Source organism: Gopherus flavomarginatus, chromosome 1 (assembly GCF_025201925.1).
Source record: "Gopherus flavomarginatus isolate rGopFla2 chromosome 1, rGopFla2.mat.asm, whole genome shotgun sequence".
NCBI classification, from domain to species: domain Eukaryota; kingdom Metazoa; phylum Chordata; order Testudines; family Testudinidae; genus Gopherus; species Gopherus flavomarginatus.
In genome coordinates this window covers 367,476,645-367,498,616 of record NC_066617.1, presented here as the reverse complement: position 1 = coordinate 367,498,616, position 21,972 = coordinate 367,476,645, and the positions used below count along the sequence as shown (strand labels likewise).

The 21,972-nt window shown below is 46.1% G+C and overlaps 1 protein-coding gene and 1 long non-coding RNA gene across 2 annotated transcripts in view; both read right to left on the bottom strand.

The window, feature by feature from the left end:
* LOC127040170 (uncharacterized) overlaps window positions 1-21,972 on the bottom strand; it is a 159,138-nt gene extending 137,166 nt beyond the window's left edge. Inside the window, exon 1 of the long non-coding RNA XR_007771404.1 lies at window positions 21,950-21,972. This is a non-coding gene — a long non-coding RNA (uncharacterized LOC127040170). The remainder of the gene's footprint in view (window positions 1-21,949) is intronic.
* On the bottom strand, window positions 7,545-9,511 carry LOC127038911 (olfactory receptor 51G2-like). Its single transcript, XM_050931985.1, has 3 exons — window positions 9,223-9,511; window positions 7,762-8,327; window positions 7,545-7,676 (listed from the first exon to the last, which is right to left on the bottom strand). Exons 1-3 carry the CDS (start codon window positions 9,476-9,478, stop codon window positions 7,545-7,547), a joined length of 954 nt encoding a protein of 317 aa, XP_050787942.1. The 5' UTR covers window positions 9,479-9,511.

Here is a 21,972-nt window from a genome sequence, read left to right as displayed (position 1 = left end):
ATTCCTGACCAGATGGTTCTTGACTTGAACCCTGGAAACCTTCCTGAGCCCTCAGCACTAACTTTACTGGAAAAAAAAAGCAACTCACCGAAATCCTGCTCAGCAGAAAAAGGAAATGACCTTACTGAGACAGCAAGGCAGAGTCTTGAGAAGCAGTGTATGAATGTCACATGTCTGACACTCGGCATGCTGCACAACTACCTTTATGATTCCCCTGAACAGTCCCTGTGGACTCTCAGGTCGGCCAGGACTCCCATAAAATTCCCTGGACTCCGTGAGCAGCGAGAAGAACAGAAAATAGACCCTAGAGAACCTTAGCCTGAGAATCACCCCCGGGAGTGAAGAAACGATTCGCCATTAATAGGGGCTTAGATTTTCAGGGCAAACTGCATCTTGCAAACTGTTCAGACTAGCAATTGATGATAGCTTTCTTTTCTGTGTGTAATGTATTGCCATCTGCACCCTGAGTGGGACTGCTGCCACAAGAAACGGGACCAAAAATAATTTTCAATTGATTGTAGCAGTGGACCGCTGCATACCACCCATGCAGTTGTAATATCCAGTCCATTAGCCTCTGAAAAATCAGTGCCGCCCCATAGAGGCCAAATTACATGATCCTGAATTGATGCAAGCCGAAGGGCGTGTAAAAGGCTTTCTTCTCCTAGGATTCTGGCATCAATGGTATTTGCCAGTGTGCCTTTGTGAGGCCTAAAGTCCAATATATATCTAACAGCTACCAACTGTTTTAATAGTTAATCAACTCTCTGTATCAGGGAGGCACCAAATTTCAATACTGCATTGATATTTCACAAATTGATGCAGAAACGGGTTAGGATATCCTTGGTCAGAACTAGTACAATGGGACGTCTCCATTCACTGCATGATTCCTTCAGCTCTCCCCATGGTAAAATGACCTGGAATTCATCTCACAGGGTATCCCACATTGTTCAAGGGAACAGCCATGGAATTTTCCTGATCTATTGCCCTGGGGTTATTTCAGCATGCTGGTATTTTAGGTAGGTGTGCCCTGCTCAGGAGGAATCAAACAACTGCTACATCTGGATCTCCTGTTCAGGCTACCATCCCTACCCCCATGCTTGCATCATAGGTGCCTTGTGGCCAAATTTGGGCTCCAGAGGGTATGAGTCTGATGGGTTATCACTCCAGGGGTGCAGTCTGGGAGCCATGAGAACTGCTACACCCATCTAACCACCCAACTGGGCTGACCCTGTTTCACACTGCTTTGCTGGTGATTCTGCCTCTCCAGGCCCTGTGAGCACCAACACTACAGCAGATGGTGCCACATACCCAAACTGAGTTACCTGAGAGTTCACCTAAGCCTTCCAAGTATAAGCAGCAGACGCCAGCCAATTTCTCAGCTCCAAAGGCTCATACCTCTCCCCCACAGAGTATAATCTCAAAATTATACTGTTTTACACTGCACAGGGATCTGTACAATGCAAGTTCATTAATACAGTTCATCCTCCAGTTCATGTGGGAAGGAAATGCCATAAGCCTGTGTTAACCAAGCTGAGATTTTCCCCACACACTTCACTCAAAGGCACACTGGTTTAGATAAAGCAAAAAAAACCTCAAGTTTAACTAGAAAAAGATACATTTGAAGTGATTATGATAGCAAACAGATCAAAGCAGATTAGCTAGCAGATAAACAAAACTGCAAACTAAGCCTAAAATGCTAGTTAGACAGCATATGAATGAGCAATTTCTCACCCTGGCTGGTGATATAAACAGTCCACCAGGTTTCCATACAGAGGCTAAAAATCCTTTTAACCTGAGTCCAGCACTTACCCCAGCTCACTCTTTGTTCCTCTTGTGCTTCCAGGAGTTCTGTTGCATGGGGTGTGAAGCCGCTATATGATGTCACATCCCTCCTTATATAGCTTTAACCGATGGCAGGAATGCTTTGCTCCAAAAAGAGTTCCCAGTCCAGTCTGTGGAAAAGTACAGGTACTCAAAATGGAGTTCAGTGTCATGTGGTCTGGTCACATGCCCTGCTGCTGAGTCATAGCAGCCATTGTCCATAGGCTGCCTGGAACATTCTCAGAAACACTCACCAGGTGGGGGATAAGCTGCTCCTCCTATTGTTTCCCCTAATGGCCCATTACCCTTTACAGACCCTTCACAACCTGCTATCTAGCCTGGAAGCATTTTGCCTAGTGGGTGTCACCTGGTTGTAACTACCTTTGAAATACAGCTACATCGTCAATATTCATAACCTCAGATGCGAAAATGATACATGCACACTGAAAAGGATTATCCCATGACATCTTGCAAGACATATCTTGTACAAAATGTATCATAATTACTTCATAATCATAGAACTCTGAAGAATATGTGGTACAGTGTGACAATGAGATTATGTGGAGGATCCCCTCTTAGGCTTTTAAAAGATTCAAATGATAGAAGTAAAGCACATTAGAAAACATGATTCCAACTATATATACAAAATGATGGGCTCTAAAATAGCTTGTACCACTCAAGAAAGGGATCTTGGAGTTATCGCACATAATTCTCAGAAAATATCAGCTCAGCGTGCCACAGTGGTAAAAAAATAAAAGCTACCAGAATGTTAGGAACCATTAGGAAAAGGATAGCTAGGAAGATATAAAGTATAATAATGCCACTATTTAATTCCCAGGTATGAGTTCTGCTTTCATTTCCAGTCATCTCATCTCAAAACCGATATATAAGAAATGAAAAAGGTACATAGAAGGGCAACAAAATTATTAGGATTGTGGAACTCTCAGTTTCCATCTGAGGAGAGATTAAAAAAACTGGGACTTTTGAGGTTGGAAAATAGATGACAAAGAGGGGATATGGTAGAAATCTATAAAATCGTGAACGGTGTGGAGAAAGTAAATATGGAAGTCTTGTTTACTATTTCACATAACACAAGAACCAGGGTTTACCAAAGGAAATTAACAGGCAGCAGGTTTAAAACAAAGAAAAGGAATGATTATACATAACACACGGTCAACCTGTGGAACTCATTGCCAGGGGATGTTGTGAAGGACAAAAGTATAATGAGGTTCAAAAGGAACTAGATAAATCCATGGAGGATGGAATCATAGAAGATTAGGGTTGGAAGAGACCTCAGGAGGTCATCTAGTCCAATTCCCTGCTCAAAGCAGGACCCACACCAACTAAATCATCCCAGCCAGGGCTTTGTCAAGCTAGGTCTTAAAAGCTTCTAAGGAAGGAGTTTCCACCACCTCCCTAGGTAACCCATTCCAGTGCTTCACCACCCTCCCAGTGAAATAGTGTTTCCTAATATCCAGCCTAGACCTCCCGCACTGCAACTTGAGACCATTGCTCCTTGTTGTGTCATCTGCCAGCACTGAGAACAGCTGAGAGCCATCATCTTTGGAACACTCCTTCGGGTAGTTGAAAACAGCTATCAAATCGCCCCTCACTCTTCTCTTCTTCAGACTAAACAATCCCAATTCCGTCAGCCTTTCCTCGTAAGTCATGTGCCTCAGCCCCCTAATCATTTTCATTGCCCTCCACTGGACTCTCTCCAATTTGTCCACATCCCTTCTGTAGTGAAGGGACCAAAACTGGACACAATACCCTAGATGTGGCCTCACCAGTGCCGAATAGAGGGCACTTCCCTTGATCTGCTGGCAATGCTCCTACTTATTCAGCCCAATATACCATTGGCTTCTTGGCAACAAGGGCACACTGCGGACTCATATCCAGTTTCTTGTCCACTGTAATCCCCAGGTCATTTTCTTCAGAACTGCTGCTTAGCTAGTCAGACCCTGGTCTATAGCAGTACACAGGATTCTTCCGTCCTAAGTGCAGGACTCTGCACTTGTCCTTGTTGAACCTCAACAGATCTCTTTTGTCCCAATTCTCTAATTTGTCTAGGTCCCTCTGTGTCCTATCCCTATCCTCCAGCATATCTACCACTCCTCCCAGTTTATTGTCATCCGCAAATTTGCTGAGGGTACACTCCACGCCATCCTCCAGATCATTAATGAAGATACTGAACAAAACTGGCCCCAGGACCAAACCTTGGGGCGCTTCACTTGATACCGGCTGCCAAATACACATGGAGCTGTTGATCACTACCTGTTGAGCCCAACGATCTAACCAACTTTCTATCCACCTTATAATCCACTATTTCTTTTACTTGCTGGCAAGAATACTGTGGGAGATTTCGGCAGTAGCACTTCTTGACATTGCCACTTCTCGGTGGCATTTTGGCAGCTGCTTGTCCAGCAGCCAGTAGGTGGGCACACATGGATGCCCCGGCAGGCACCATGGCACTCGCAGGCACCGTGTTGGGGACCCCTGGAATAGAGGTACTAAGTTTGTTGCCCAAGGTCACAGAAGAAGTCTGTGGAAGAGCCAGGAACTGAAGCCAGTTCTTCTGAGTCCCAGGCCAGCATTTTAACCCCTAAACCATCCTTTCTCTCTGGGGCTAGTGGCTGGGGAAGGGGCAGCTGGCAGCAATTACCAGAAACTCAGGGAATTAAACTCCTGTGACATCACTACACAGGAACCCAAGAGCAATTCCTTTTCCAGGTGATAACACTGAGTCATGCCTTCTCCTGAATCTATTGAGGGACAAATCCATTGGGCTGAGCATGGTGCAGGGTCACAATGGGCAAGAAACTCCACATGAGCTCCCAATGTGATGCAAAATGCGTTAATGTGACTCATAGGGATATACGCCTGGAAGTGACCTGCTGGGTGAATGAGCCCAGTTCCCTGCTATGGCAGGCAACCCCGGCATGAACTTCTCAAGCTCCATGTCAAAACCAACTGGGTTGTCATTACCCACCCCACCCACCACTCGTGTTGGGTGACTGCTCCAGAACCTCCTTCTCCTTTCCAGCCTCAGTTTACTCCTGCCAATTTGTCCCCTTTTGTTCTTCTCCTCTGTCTTTTCCAGCTTTTCCTTGGCTGGAAACAGGAGCATAGTGAGGAACGCTAGTGACAAGGGAAGACTGAGAGCTGGCTTCATGACAGTGGACAAGCACTTTCACAGGAACAAAATACCAGCTTCTAAAGGTCTTTTTAATCTAGCAAGGAAATGTATAACAGGAACCAGTGGCTGGAAACTGATGCCAGTCAAATTAAATTTGGAAATGAGGCACACCTTTTTAACAGTGAGGGTGCTTAACCGGTGGAACAAACTCCCAAGGAAGGTGATGGATTAATAATAACAGATTATTAGGGTTGGAAGGGACCTCAAGAGATCATCTAGTCTTACGTCCTGCTCAAAGCAGGACCAATCCACAAATGGCCCCCTCAAGGATTGAATTCACAATCCTTGGTTTAGCAGGCCAATGCTCAAACCACTGATTATGCTGCTATCTCCAAACTAAGACTGGAGGCCTTCCTGGAAGGCACACTTTAGAGGAACACAAGTTATGCGTTAGTCACACACAAGTCATTGGGCTCAATGCGGGGGTAAATGGGTGAAATTCTGCAGCCTATATAGGAAGTCAGACTGGATCAGTGGGTCTTCAACATTTTTGATCAGGCAACCCCCCTTTATTATGTCTATAAAAGTTTATACCCCCTCCCCCCACCACCACCACACAAACACATATACTGATATATGTGGGGGCAGGGCTTCAACTGAATCAGTTTTGGCTTCTTCGTTTTTCACTTGAGTTTTTTTATGTGTTCCACGAATGAGCCAACAGTGCACTGACCTAAGAGCAAAAGCAAAACGGCAGTTGTGGTGCCTGCCTACAGTGAAATGTGCACACCTCGCTGTAGCAAATGGATCCATGCACAGATGGCACCGACTTTGTATCCTGTTGTGCGAGCTCAACAGAAACCCAGCAAAATGCACAGCGACTTCTAGAGTCAAATGCACAGTGTCATCAGAGGAGCGGATCTGTCTGGAGGAATCCATGTTTCTAATTATTCATTGCACTGGGTAAAATGTGCACAGGAAGGTTCTTTCCCCTAAGCGCCTCATGCCCCCCCCCAAATACATTCCAAACCCCCAAGGCAACCCAGCCCCCAGTTTGAGAACCTCTGGACTAGATGATCTAATGGCTCCTTCTGGCCTTAAATTCGATGACTCTGAATCATTGTCTTGAGTGGGTCATTATCTTACATGCAACTTGAACAAATTGCTATGTTTAATGCTGACAGGATAGATGCTAGCCTAGAAGAATCTGGACTGTCACAGTAAAACCGAGATATATGTTCTTCTTTCCCCTCTAAACTGGGTCCTCTCCTGTCTTGGGAGGGGAGTCTCAAAATTGCCCCACTCTTCGAGCTGGGAACAACACCACATCTGTGCTAAAAGCACATCACCAAGCAGCTCTGACAGGACACCTCAATCTCTTCCCTTCGGGGGCTTGTGTCCAGGGCTACACAGTCATCCCCAGCCTCCTTAAAACAAGTCTCTTTAAAATTAGTAGGTTTATTAGCAAATAGCACAAAGCATTGGAGAAAATGGTTATAAAATACCAGCTGCCACACATCTACACTCATCTAATTCACATATCACTACAAGCTAAGCTAGACAGGCTTCACTCTGGAGATAGAGGAACTGGCCCAACGTACATTCTTTTGGGAAGCAAAGGAGCTCCTGGGTCCCAGCCTAGTTTCCCTGTGTCTCTGAGAGCATCTTCCCATCTGTTTGCCCCTTTCATGTGGAAGCAGCCTGTGCTGAGTGAAAGCAGTGTGAGCTTGGCCCCAGTCACCATAGTGCTCCCCCCGTGCTGCAGAAAGGGGGGATGGCAAGGAGCCAGTTACAGGGGTTTGAGTATCTGGCCTGCTCTCTACCTGCATTGGTGGAATTTAGAGCAGCCTGAGGGCTGGGCTGACCACTGCCTGATGGTAATGACTTCCAAGAGCACAGCCCACTCTGGCACACCCCTGCGGGTCATGGCCACCCCAGTGCCCCCTTGGTGGACTGAGGTAGCCCTGCACACGCCCTGCCCTTCCATCACAGCAAGGACTTACGCTCGTCCTGGAATACTTAAGAACCCCCTTTGTGGGGTCACATTAATTCAGTCTTCTCCAGAACACAGGTTCTCTTACCCTCAAGCCCCATCCTCCTCCTTTATCAGGAACCCCCCAACATCCTCCATATTAAGATTTACCGCATCCCCAGCTCTTATGTTTCCCCTGAGGTCCAGCCCCCTGCTCCTCCACTTCCCCCCAGGCTCCACCCCCCAGCCAGGCCACGGTCAAGCCATTGTAAAAGTGGCCATGGGACCCCAGGCTGCTGTGGGGATTCTCAGACTCTCCACCTTCCCTGGGTTCTACATCCGGGGAGTGGGGGAAGTGGAGGGTTTGGGCTCCTCAGAGCAAATCTAAGTCACTAGGCAGCTCTTATTATGGCCTGGCCCTGGATTGCAGCCGGGACAGGGGGTGATGCTTCAGGTAAAGAGGAGGAGCAGGGGGTGGGGTTTGGGGAGAAGAGATGGAGCAGGGGAAGGGACCTCGGAGGAAGAGGAATCAGGATGGAATAGGTGGCTGTGTCCATGGCCGTGTTTTTCATCTCTGGTTTCACCAGCGCTGGAGCTGGGTGAGGAACTGACCCTTCACTTCATGAACACCCTGATTATCCTCGCACGAAGGTGCTTGCTTTTCACACTGTACACGACCGGGTTCATCAGGGGTGAGACCAGCAGGGAGATGTATCCCAGGAGAACCTGAAGCCAGGGTAATGAGTTCTTCCCAAATCTCAGAGGGTAGCCGTGTTAGTCTGGATCTGTAAAAGCAGCAAAGAATCCTGTGGCACCTTATAGACTAACAGACGTTTTTCCCAAAACTGTGTATCACAGTCAGGCCAATTTCTGGCGTGTAAAACAGCAGGACGGCGCAGAGGTGGGAGATGCAGGTGTTCAGGGCCCTGAGGCACTCCGCTTGGGATGCGATGCTCAGCACTGTTTTGAGGATCATCACGTAAGAGAGGAAAATGAGCAGCAAGTCCAACCCCACCGTTAAGAGCATAACACACAAGCCATAGATGTTGTTGACTGTGATATCCGCACAAGCCAGCCTCATGACGTCCTGGTGCAGGCAGTAGGAATGGGAGAGGACATTGGCTCGACAGTATAGGAACCGTTTCAGGAGAAAGGGGACTGGGAATACTATGGCCACTCCTCTTATAACAAACACCAGTCCCATCTTGGCTGTTCTTGGCAGGGTTAAGATGGAAGTATATCTCAGCGGGTCCCGGATTGCGACAAAGCGGTCAAAGGCCATCAGCAAGAGTATGGCGGATTCAGCTAATTGAAATGCGTGGATGAAGAACAGCTGGGCAAAACAGGCATCAAGGCTGATCTCCCTGCATTTAAACAAGTAGACGCCCATGTCATAACCTAGTCCCAGATTTGGACCTTAGCGTCCAAAATATGGGGGTTAGCATGAAAACCTCCAAGCTTAGTTACCAGCTTGGACCTGGTAAAGTTGCCACCACCCAAAAAATTAGTGTTTTGAGGCACTCTGGTCCCCTCAAAAACCTTCCCTGGGGACCCCAAGACCCAAATCCCTTGAGTCTCACAACAAAGGGAAATAAACCATTTCCCTTCCCCCATCCAGGTGTTTCCTCCCTGGGTTCCTGGAGAGATACACAGAAGCAAGCTCCGTGAATCTAAACAGAAGGATTCCACCCTCTCTATTTCCAGTCCTGGAAACAGAAGTATTTCCCTCTTCACCCAGAGGGTATGCAAAGTCAGGCTAGTAAATCTAACACACACAGATTTCCCCCTGACTTCTTCCTCCCACCAATTCCCTGGTGAACACAGACTCAATTCCCTTGAGTTCCCCACTAAAGAAAAACTCCAACAGGTCTTAAAAAGAAAGCTTTATGTAAAAAGAAAAAAAAATACATAAACATGGTCTCTCTGTATTAAGGTGACAAATACAGGGTCAATTGCTTAAAAGAAATATGAATAAACAGCCTTATTCAAAAAGAATACAATTCAAAGCACTCCAGCAACTACACACATGTAAATACAAAAAAAAACATATAAATCACTATCTGATCTTTTGTACTTACAACTGGGAAACAGAAGATTAGAAAGGCAGGAAACAGAGATCCTCTCATAGCCGAGAGAGAGATAGGCACAAGACCAGAACAAAGGACTCACACACAAACTTCCCTTCACCCAGATTTGAAAAAGTCTTGTTTCCTGATTGGTCCTCTGGTCAGGTGTTTCAGGTTACTTCTTTCCAGGTGTAAGAGACATTAACCCTTAGCTATCTGTTTATGACAGCCCAGTATTGTTGGTATGGTGGATAATAATAAGCCAAGGTCTGTGACGGCCAACATGGAAAGGAAAATATACATAGGCTCATGGAGGCTTAGATCTGTTTTTATAATGAACAGAATGACTGAATTTCCTACTATTGAAATAACATACACTAAGCAGAAGGGGACAGAGATCCAGAGATGGACGTCTTCCTGCCCAGGTATCCCAGTGAGAAGGAACACTGCAGATATGAATTTGGTGTTCTTGACAGCTGACATAATGTACTGGGGAGGTCCCAAGAGTTTTGAGTTTTCCTTTCTGAAAGGAAAAGGAACAGGAGATAGATTATATATAGCTAGATATCTTTCTGCTCTCAGTACAAGTCTAGAGACTCCCATGAGCTCAAAGAAAATCAGCAAAAACATAGTCTTGGATTTACACTATCGATAGGAAGATAGGCACTGCCAGACTGGATCACACCTGTCGTCCATTTAGCTCAGTATCCAATGGCCAGTTCCTGATGCATCAAAGAAAGGTGGAAGAAGCCATGCAACAGGCTGCTATGAATAACCTGCTCCCAGGAAAATTTCCCCCCTGACACCCACTAGTTGGACATATTTTGTTCTGTAAATCAGGAAGGTATAGAGCCCTTCCAAGAGTTTTTTTTTTTTAATACTGTAATTGGATTTTCTGGTTACCCATACAAACATCCAGTCCCCCTTCAAATCCTGCTAAGATTTTGTCCCATTGATAGCTTTTGGCTGGGAGTTCTGCAGCCCACTTGAACACTGTGTGATTTTACAAATAGGATGCTCACACAGACACCCATTCTGGGCTTCCACTTCTGAGAGTGGCCCATTGTACCATAACGTGTGTGTAAACACATTGCAAGTGCATGGTGAAAATGGTCATTGTATTTATCTGCCCTGCACTGAAGTGATTTACAAACAAGTTTAATTGCCTCATATACACCTCTACCCCAATACAACGCTGTCCTCGGGAGCCACAAAATCTTACCACGTTATAGGTGAAACCACGTTATATCAAACTTGCTTTGATCCGCCGGAGTGCGCAGCCCCGCCCCCCCGGAGTGCTGCTTTACCGCATTATATCCGAATTCTTGTTATATCAGGTCACATTATATCGGAGTAGAGGTATATATACTTTTTTTTTCTCCTCCTCTAAGAGCTCAAATTACACTACTGTCTCTTTCCAGCACGTGGCATAAATTCTTAGGCCAGGTTCTGAATTCAATAACGTTGACTTCAACAGCATCACTCCAGATTTACCTGTGTAAATTCAATCAGAACTGGGATCTACTAAGTTTCTCTTACCAAATGCTCCCGGAGATACACTCTGGCCCCCAAGAATCCCTCCAACGGAATCTGAAGTGCTTTGCCTGCCCAGTGTTGACTGAATCCAGAGAGTTTGCTCATCCTACAGGTTTCTCTTCATCCTCACAGGACCTGCATCCTCTCCCCATGCAAGGGTCTGAAGATATCTAACAATTTACAAGCTAACACAGACAGTGACTTCAGCTGGGCGGAAGAGGGGTTGGCATCACAAATGGGTGAATAGTGCAAATATTAGGTTTCCACTAATATCCAAATTACTTCAGCCATGCTCATGTAAAAGTTGATGGGCATAAATAACATACGATCACTAAACCACTCCCCTTTCCAGCACCTCAGCTCTACTCTTTCCTGAAACACAGACCAGTGGTTCTATTCCCTCTGGACATTCGGAAAAAGTCTTGCACGGGTACTGCAAAATGGTTGAATGCAGCACCCTGAATGTAACTCTAAGCAACAGCTTCTGGTCAGTTACCAGCAGATAGTATCATACAACAGTTCACTGAACAAAGAGTTAATAATACAGACCCATTGCAATCAGTATTTTGAGTACTTCTCTAATACTTTGTAAAGCAAAAGACTTTAATCTCCCCTGTCCCTGGGTTAATAGCTGACTAGTTCTCCTCAGGTTCGGTTCTGTCATGCTGTAGCCTGTATCCGGAGTAACAACACACCTTGAGGTCAGTATAGAAAATATTCATTCCCTGGGCTCTCACTCTCTGGTACATAGTAACCCCAGCACCTGTTATTTAACCACAAAGAGGATTTGCAGCAAGTGTATTTCAAAGTCAAGTGCATGAGTATTCATGGAAATGGAATTTCATTTCACACACAAAAGTCATCTATTGCTCTCGCTCTCTCTCACTGACTATCTCTGTCCTGTATTCATAAGATCTGTTGTACCTGGGAGTGGCACTGGGACAGACATGGAGCTGAGCATACCACTTGGGCCTTGACCCGCAGTGTGCTGAAGTCCAGGGCGCAGTCTAAGGGTGGGAAGATCGTGAGATTCCAGCCTATGAGTGGGCAAGGTACGGGGCCTGACATCTGGCACTCAGAGAACTGAGAGGGGACAGAGATGCAGGTAGCCAGAGGGGTGTCTACAGAGCAGAATGGCTGGAGCCCTCAGCCACTCAGGAAACAGAAATATTGAGCCTGTTAGCAAATAAATCTGAGGCAACTGGGGAACTAATCACTGACAGTCCGTGGTGTCTCCTCTCACTCAGCCACTGACAAAATCGGGCCCAGAGCACTCTGAATGTCAGATTTTTTGTGCAACTTGAATAACCTACTGTGGACCATGGGCAGATGCAGGAGAAGGGTTCTCAAGCTACCTAGCGCTGCCTCCAACCCCATCACTGAGTCACTCAGGGAGCCCAGCTGAGTCCTCTACGCTGCACAGAACATCTGCAAATGGAAACAGCTTGCAGCCTTTCCCCTTCACTTTGCATTTTAAAGAGAATGAAACCTGCCAACGGACCCAATTCCTGCTAGAAGGGGAGCCGCTGACACCAGAGATCTTCACAGTAAAGGACAAGGAGTCATTGGGGAGGTTGCACAGGCAGCAGGCAGCATCTGTTCAGACAGGGAGGCAAGTGTCTTTATGAAGCATGTCTGCACATTCCCGTGGGGGCCACTTGCCCTCAGGGAACAGCAACTGACTGGTTTCAAGTGCACCAGTTTTAACCCCCCACATAGCCATTGGCAAACTGCAGGAGGCCAAATCACAGGGGACATGTAGTGATACTGTCCAACTGGATGCAGTGCCAGCCCTGCTGCAGGCTCTATCCCTGGAATCTGGGCTTGTCACTGACATTCCTATGGTTCCGATTAGTCACAGGGCTACCTCAGGGGGAGCCAAGTGGTAATGATGAGGCTGTCACAGCTGTGATCCAGCTGCAATAAAATAATAATAACTATTATTATAACAATATAGGACCAGATTTCTCCCTGGCAGCCCCCTTTCCTGCATTACAAACCCAGGGTGCAGGCCAGGGAAGGGAGATTCCACAAGGCTCCATACATGGGATTATCCCTCAAATCTTTCCGGGAGGGGAGGTCCCTTCCCTTCTCCCTGAGGAATGAAAAGGAAGCCAGGATCCCTGGATCCCCAAAGTTATACACAGACCTCAATGATCCACTGATATCTAGGCCCATGCACCCACAATTTCTATGGCTCCGCAACTGCTCTAGGACCCCCTCCAGCTCCCTGCTAGCACAGGCTAATCAGAGATGTGCTACCAGCACCTGTCACAGCAGCCACTGCCTGCAGGATCTGCTGAAGGGGCCTTGTACAGGGCAGAGGGGGCTGCACAGAGATGGGAAGGTGGATTAGAGTAGCTGATGGGCACAATACCCCAGCCATAGACTGGTCAGGGGGTTTCGACCTTTCCATACCCAGAGTGCAGCCAGAGACTCCATCACTGCAACCTTCATTTATGCTGCGAGGGAGAAGCAGATGAAAATCCTCCAATTTCTCTTGGGGATCCAGGCAGCTGCAGCTGGGCAGTATCATGGCAGCTGAGCTTAGAGAGGAAAATGATCCATTTTCTATGAAAACTCACCCCAAAAAATGGATGGAAAAGAAACACTTTAATTTGGGTCAACATTGTTTGTAGGGGGAAAAGACTCTCTTGTTTCCAGCTCAGCTCTCACTCAAACCACGAGCCTCTGTCCCTCATGCTACAGGACCACATACCTAGGTGGCAGCACTAACCCCCCATCGGCCTCCCATATTGAGCCTCCTCTTAGGGTGACCATATTTCCCAAAGAGAAAACAGGAGACCCCAGCTGCTTTACTGAGTCCCCCACCATCCCTCAGGAGGCTGTCACCTGTGGCTGGAATGCTGCCCTCCGCTTCCCCCCAACTCTGCCTCACCCCATACAGGGAGGCTGGTGTCTCCACTCACCTCCCCAAACCATTCCTCTGTTCCCAGCTTTTGTGGCAGAAATGGGCATTGGTCTTGCTTGCTGTTGCCAGCTGATCAAGTCAGCAAGCGCAAATGGGACCAATGCCTCCTTTTGACCAAAAAAAGTCAGGGCAGATGAGCGAGGGCTAAAAAAAGGACTGTCCTGGCCAAAAGTAGACGTATGGTCACCCTACCATGGACATCTGCTAGAGTGGCTACAGCAGCCCTATAACAGAGGGTGCCCCTGGAAATGGCTTGTCTGCAGCAGCCCATCCATCAGAGGAACAATTTAAGAAGTTAAGAATGTCCATATGGATTCAGCTCAGTGGTCTATTTAGCCCAGACTCCCTTCTTCTGACCTTGCGCGGTGCAGATCCTTCAGAAGGAATGAAGATAGCTACGGAATTATCAAGTGATCTGTCCTCCCTCATCTGCTTCCATCTTCTGGCAGTCGGATGCTTACAGACATCCAGAGCATGGGCTGCATCCCTGCCCATCTTGGTTTATAGCCATTGATGGACCTGTCCTCCAGGAACTTAACTAGTTCTTTTTTGGACCCAGTTATACTTTCGGCCTACACAACATCCTCTGACAATGAGTTCCACAGGCTGACTGTGCGTTGTGTGAATTCTCATTAACTTCATGGGTGACTCCTGCTTGCTGTGTTATCTGGAGGGGTAAATAACACTTCCCTATTTACTTTCTCCACATCAGTCATAATTTTATAGACTCTTATCATATTTCCCCTTAGTTGTCTCTTTTCCAAGCAGAAAATTCCCAGTCTTTTTAAATTTCTCCTCAGATGGAAGCTGTTCCATACCCCTAAACATTTTTGTCACCCTTCTCTGTACTTTTTCCAGTTCTATTATATCTTTCTTTGAGATGGGGCAACCAAAACTGCACGAAGTATTAGAGGTGTGGATGTACCATGAATTTATATGTCTTATTATTGTGATACAGCAAGGCCACAGAGCAGTAGAAGAGTCATCGAGGGGAGATATATAAGCCCTAGGCTAGTTAAAATGTGGTTCCCTGTAAACTAAGGAAGGCTACTACAGGCTAATTGAAGCACCTGTAGTCAATTAAGGCCCTGTCAGGAACCTAATAAAAATCCCCTGCTTCAGGCAGAGAGGGTGGATTGAGGCAGGAGAGAGGACTGGAGTTTGGAGGTGTGTGTGCGCTGGGATTTGAAAGGCCAGAGAACTGGAGGAAGGGAGACCCTGCCCCAGTGTCAAGGGATGAGGTTAACCCTCCATAAGGTGGGGAAGAGGGTAAGAAACCTGCAGAAGTTGAGGAGGGTGGGGGCTCAGACCCAGATCCCTTCTCCACTCCTGCTCTCTCTCACCGAGGCACAGCAGAGCACACAACACTCAAGAATAGGGGCAAAGAGCAGCACCCTGACCCATCTCACCAAGGAGAAGCCGGGGACCCACCACAGTAACACTGGCCATTTGCCACATTATCTGTCCATTTCCTAACAGTTCCTAACATTCTGTTTTCTTTTTACTTACTGCTTCCATACACTGAGTGGGTGTTTTCAGACAATTATCCACAGTGACTCCAAGAGCTCTCCCTTGAGTGGTACAGCCAGTTTAGATCCCATCATTTTGAATGTATAGCTGGGATTATGTTTTCCAACCTGCATTACTTGGCATTCATCAACATTAAATTTCATCTACCATTTTGTTGCCCAGTCATCCAGTTTTGTGAGATCCTTTTGTCGCTCTTCATAATCTGCTTTGGATAGAAATATATTGAATAATTGTGTCTCGTCTGCAAATTTTGCCTCCTCACTGCTTATCCCTTGCGCCAGGTAATTTATGACTATGTGAACAGCACTGGTCCCAGTGCAGACCTGAGGACACTATTTTTTAGCTCTTTTCTGAAAACTTACCTTTTCTTGCTATCTCTGTTTTCTGTCTTTTAACCAGTTACTGATCCAAGAAAGGACTTTTTTCTTCTCCCATGACTGCTTAGTTTTCTTAAGAGAGTTGGGTGAGGGACCTTGTTAAAGCCTTTCTAAAAGTCCAAGTACACTATATGCCCTGGATCACCCTTACCCACATGTTTAACCGGCTCAAAGAATTTCAATAGATTGGTGAGGCATGATTTCCCTTTGAAAAGCTGTATTGCCTCTTCCCCAACAAAGTGTATTCATCTATGTGTCTGTTCTTTACTATGGTGTCAATGAATTTGCCTACTATTGAAGATAGACTTACTGGTCTGAATTGCTTGCCACTGGAGCCTTGTTTAAAAATCAGCATCACATTATCTATCAGCCAATCATCTTGTTTAAGTGATCAGTTACATACCACAGTTAGTAATTCTGCAATTTGGTATTTGATTCCCTTTAGAACTCTTGGGTGAATCCCATCCGGTTCTGGTGACTTATTACTGTTTAATGGATCAGTTTGTTCCAAAACCTCCGCTACTGATACCTCAATGTTGGACAATTCCTCAGATTTATCACCTAAATAGAATGGCTCAGGTGTGGGAATCTTTCTCTTCCTCTACAGTGAAGACCAAATGCAAAGAATTCATAGAGCCTTTCTGCAACAGCCTCATCTTCCTTGAGTGCTCCTTTAGCACCTCAGTCATCCAGTAATACCACTCTTGTTTGGCAGCCTTCCTGCTTCTGATGCACTTTTTAAAAAATTGCTCTTAATTTTTGTGTCTTTTGCTACTTGCTCTTCAGATCTCTTGAAGTGAGTAGCCCGTAATGACAAGCCCCATTCAAAATTTATGATTCACATACACCCCCAGCAAAAGTCATGAGTTACTTTAAAAATAATGAGATTTTGAAATATACCAATATGGAGGTTGATTTCATTTGCCTTTGGCATCTGAGCCGTTGGGTGCACCTGCTTCTGGTTTTCTAGCTTTTCTGCAATACACTTTTATAAAATAATCTTTCTTGGGAAAACTGAAAGATGAGATTCCAGCGCAGTGTCTTGATCCCAGAAGTTGGGGCTTTAAGAAAGACAGGAAATAATGTGAGACCCCAATAAAATCCCAAGAGGGGGTGCTGCTGAATGTATCTCAAGGGAAGCACCCACAAACAAAGGTAGTGACGGTGGGTTAGTGGACATTTCTGGTCACACAGTCCATCAGTGGCAGAGACCATTTTCCCTCTGCATGGTGCTACATAGCCCCCAGTTGTAAGGAACATGGTTATGCTACAGACAGCCGGGCATAGCAGTGATGGGATTGCAGAAACATGAGTACCTCAGTCATAGGTCAGAGGGTCTCTTTCCCTTACTCAGGCATGAGACTTGCACATGCCGCGTACGCAAGGCCTTAAACTTTCTTAATAGAAAGGGGTGCGACCCAAGCCCAGCTCCAAATGCCTGCTGCTAGCTCTCTATTGGATCCAAACAACCCTCTCTGCCAGATCCCGCTACCCCCAAACTTGGTGATGTTGAAACTTTGGGTGCAGGGTGTGAGGTCTATCTCCAGTGCTAGAGCAGCTCTCCGTGCTCATGCAGAGGGTGGGGTCAGGATCAGACCGAGGGACAGCCCAGCAGGGCTCTGTTTCACCAGACAATGCTCTCCAGATCCTTTACTGTCTGAAAGCATGTCCTGATTCCCCCTCTTACTGCTGAGCTGCAGGAGGGGCCCAGAACTCCCTCATCACCAAGAAGAGTTCACGTTTTCCACCCAGTGCCCCAAATTGCCGTGATGAGGCACCCAGAGCTGAAATCTCCCTATGGTATTTAGCTCTGGCTGCAGTTACTGTAGCATCCAAACACCTCTCAATCTGTAACATATTGATCAGTACAACACGCCGTGCGGCAGGGCCGTGCTACTGACCCCACTGGGCAGATCCCTAGGCCAGAAGGCACCACTGCGATCACCTAGTCTGACCCCCTGCACAGAACAGACCAAAGACCTACCCCACAATAATTCCTAAAGCAGAGCTGTTAGAACAACCTCCTGCCTTGATTTAACAACTGTCAGTGATGGAGAATCTACAACAGCCTTTGGTAAATTCATCCAATGATTAATTACCCTCATTGTTGAAAAAAATTGCACCTTAGTTCCAGTCTGAATATGTCTAGGTTCAGTTTCCAGTGACTGGATCAGGTTATAACTTTCTCCCTTAGATTGAATGGCCCATTGTTAAACATTTGTTCCTCATGGAGGTACTTACAGACTGTGATCAAGTCACCCCTTCACCTTCTCTTGGTTAATCTAAATAGATTGAGATCCGTGATTCTATCACTGTGAGGCAGGTTTTCTAATCTTTTCATCATTCTTGTGGCTCTTCTCTGAGTCCTCTCAAATTTATCAACATCCTTCTAGAACTGTAGACACCAGAACTGGACCCAGGATTCCTGCAGTGCTCGCACCAGTGCCAAGCACAGAGGTAAAATAAATTTTCTGGTCCCATTTGAGATTTCCCTGGTTATACGAGCTGTATTGCACTAGCTTTATCAGCCACAGTATTGCACTGGGAGTTCACGTTCAGCTGATTATCTAGTATCACCCCCAAGTCTCTTTCTGTCACTGCTTCCCAGGATTGGGTCCCCCACCCAGTAAGGATGGCTTACTTCACTTCTTCCTAGATGTACATGTTCACATTGAGCTGCATTAAGCCACACATAGCTAAGGCATAGAGGGACTAAGTGACTTGACCAAGGTCACAGAAGAAGTCTGGAAGCACCTGGAAGTGAAGCTAGTTCTTCTGAGTCCCAGGACAGCACTTTAACCCCTAAACTATCCTTCTTCTTGGGGGCTAGTGGCTGGGGAGGGGGCAGCTGGCAGCTCAGCATGCTGAGATTACCAGGAACTCAGGGGATTAAACTCCTGTGACATTACTAAACAGGAGCCCAAGAATAATTCCTTTCTCACATAACTCTGAGTCGTGCTTTCTCCTGAATCTTTTGAGGGACAAATCCATTGGCCAAGGCCCAGAGAAGGGTCATCGTGGACAAGCAACTCCACATGAGCTCCCAGCAAGACACAAAATGGGAAATGTGACCCATAGGCATGTAGCCCTTCTGCCCGTCAGAACTGGCAGCAAAAAGGGCCAGGTTCTGTATCTAGGGGTTCCTTTACAATGAAAAACCAACTCGAGCCCCCACCCAGTGACCTGGGACAATTACACACCACTCCCGGGTGCCTCTAAGAGGCAATACTTCCCCTCTAGCAAGCACAGATTCTGAACATAGCAAAAAAAACTTTTAATGAAGGAAGGAAACAATGTGGCATTACTTTGGGGAAACCCCACATATTTAGAGAGCTTATTACTTCACTCTCACCCTTCCCTGGTCCTTCTCACATGAGCAGAGAGCAACAATACCCGAAGTCCGAAGGCGCAAACAATTCGACGTTTATTGGGGTGAACTCCCTGCAAGCTTAAATCCAAGTTCCTTTTCCTTATTTTCAAATCCCAACTTACTTCCTGTTTGCCCCTAATTTATATAGTAATATTTTCAGCTATACCTTAACCAATCATTCTACTAAAATTTACCTAACCAATCCTAACGTATTGTAACATGATTAGCTAACCAATTATATCCCACCACTTAATTAGTTTACACCCAGCAAAATTAATTATACAACAGACAGAAACAATCACAGAACCAGACAGAGACCATGCAAATAAACACACAAAACAATACAGAAGTGAGGATTTCACAATTACATCTATACAGACATAAGGATTCTCCAGCTGTGTCTATTGATAAGTGAGTTCTTACCAGACAGAAAACTATCAAACTAAATTTCTAGGCTCTTCCCTTTCTCTGGAGGTGATAGATCCAATCACCTTCCTAACAGCCCCAGATTGCCTGATTTTAATATGACTAGTTTGGAATGTGAGGACGTGACCATACATTTCCCAGCTTATGGCTGCTAAAGAACCAGGCCTCAGATTGTCACAATAAGAGAAGGCCACTACACAGACAGTGATTTTTAATTCCTTCTTTTATACCTCCATAACTAGCTAAGTGATAAGAATACACCTATATTCTTAAAGTATAGGCCTTTGCAGACAAGCCTGAATATCTATCACCACAAACAGGATGCATAAATTTAAATCATGAGCAAAGAAGTCCAGCAACCCAAAAGTCCCATTAACGTGCCAATCCTTTCCCTGCACCTCATTCACAACTACTGTTGTTGGAACATGCATACCTAGAGTTCAGAGGTGCATCCTCAGAGTTCACCTCCTAGCCTGGATGGAAGAGTGGGGAAATAAGGAGACACCTTACACACACTGCTGCACAGGCCCTCGGTTGCTGCACTAGTACCTGATTGCCATGTCTTTCCACCTGCTGGCTATGCCTCTCAGCCAGCCATCCTGGGGGCCACACCAAGATGTGTTTAGGGCTCTCACTTATCACCGCTCCTAGTGATTTCAAGCGTTAGTGGGGAAATCACTTGCATCAGAGTTACTGTCCCAAAGCAGATTTAGTACTTAGAGCTATGTGTTAGTGATTACTACTCTGCAGCATATAAGAAGACTTTCAATTGATTCTAAATAAGCTCTTTCATTATACAGTGAAGTGTAACTCCCTAGTCTTTCGAATCCATGTCCCCTGTCTAGTGAGTGCTGTTCAGTTGAGGGAGAGTCCCTCAGTTAGAAAATGCCAAGTACAGTTCTGTTGTCCTTCATTCACACAACCAGTATGATGATGCTTTATTATCCCTGCCCCAATAACAAAAGAGATTGGGGATCTCGCAGCAGCCAAAGCGACCATTTAGGCCAGCAATCCCATCATGCTGAGCACCTAGGCAGGGTGAGTGTGCCCATGCAAATGAGATCAGCACCTGAAGTCCTTTTCCACAGCTCACCACCAGATGTCAGGGGAGAGCTTATTCAGACTGCTTCCAGGCACATAGGCCTGGAAGGAACATCCTCGGTCAGTGAGCCCAGTCCCTTGCTATGGCAGGTGACTGTGACCACGGGATATCATCCGGTATGTAAGCCTGTGTATGCTCCAATTTTAAATGAGCTGGATATTTTGCCCGACCCCACACTGCTCCTGTTGGGAGGCTGTTCAAGAACCTCCCTTCTTGGATGGTCAGAAACCTCCTTCTCCTTTCCAGTCTTAGTTTACTAATGGACAGTTTCTCCCTGTTTATTCTTTTGCCAACACTGTCCTTCAGCTTAGGGACCTCACCTCCTTCCCTGGTGTTTACCCTCCCCATGATGTATTCAGACAGCAATCTGACCCAACTCAGACTGCCTTGTATTAGGATAAACTACTTAAGCTCTTTCAGCCTCCCTGTCAGGCATGTCCTCCATTGCCCTGAACATCCTAGCAGCCCTACTCTGAAATCTGTTCCAGCATGAATTCTTCTTTCTGGAATACGTGTAACCAGGATTTTACACAGTTTGCCAGAGGAGGTCTCACCAGTGCCTGTTATAAGGATATTAACAACTTCCCTATCTCTCCTGAGATGTTTTAGGATCTCATCTGCCTTGTTCACAGCAGCATCACATCAGTGGCTCACAGCCATGATGGGACTGACTAATACACAGAGGTCTTTCTCCTCCTCTGTCATTTACAGCTTACCCTTGGCTCTACAAACAGAGGTGTAGTGGGTAGAAGTGGGGAAGATTGAGAGCTGACTAGATGACAGTGGACAAGCACGTTCACAGGAACAAAATACCAGCTACTGATGGGCTCTTTAATCTATCTGGGAAAGGTATAACAAGAACCTTTGACTGGAAATTGAAGCCAGACAAATTAAATTTGGAAATGAGGCACACATTTTTAACAGCAAGGGTGCTTAACCAGTGGAAAAATTGCAATATGGGGGTAAATGGATGTATTTCTGCAGCCTGTGATATACAGGAGATCAGACTAGATCAATGATTCTCAAACTTATTTGATCACACCCTGTCCTCTTTGTGTCTATGAGAGTTCATGTCCCCATTCCCCGCCCCGCCATGCAAATGCATATACTGGTCTATGCTGTGGTGATGCTTCACTTCATTCAGTGGAGTTGGATTTTTTTCTGTTGCATGAATGAGCCAACGATCCATTGGAATAAGAACAAAAGCAGAAATGAATTTGTGAGCCGTGCTTACAATGAAACGTGCATACCGCGCCGTAGCAAAAGGAGCCACGTACCAATGGCAAAAACTTTGTATAATGCTGCTCAAGCTTAACAGAAATCCATGACAATGCACAGTGCCACCTAAAGTCAAATCCACAGCACCATCTTATGACTGGATCTGTCTGGAGCAACCAGATTTGCTAATCATTCATTGCTGTGGGGAAAATGTGCACAGGAAAGTTTTTTTTTTTTCCCTAAAGCTTCTCACACACCTACATGAATACATTTCTCGCCCCCAGAGGGAACCTGCCCAGAATGAGAACCTCTGGAATAGATTATGTAATGGCTTTTTCTGTCCTTAAATCATTATCTTGGCTGCAACTTCAACAAGTTGCTCCTCTGAATATTGATAGACAGTCCCTCACTCTCACAGATCTTGGGAGACAGGCCAGTCCTCGCTTACAGACAGCCTCCCAACCTGAAGCAAATACTCACCAGCAA

Bases quoted from the DNA above. Each gene is read 5' to 3' on its own strand.
- LOC127038911 (XM_050931985.1), bottom strand. From the start codon at position 9,478: ATGTCAGCTGTCAAGAACACCAAATTCATATCTGCAGTGTTCCTTCTC. The intron at 8,328-9,222 runs GTCATAAACAGA...ATCTGGGACTAG, and splicing joins CATACCAACAATACTGGGCT to GTTATGACATGGGCGTCTAC. The intron at 7,677-7,761 runs GTCTGTTAGTCT...AGATTTGGGAAG, and splicing joins TACACAGTTTTGGGAAAAAC to AACTCATTACCCTGGCTTCA.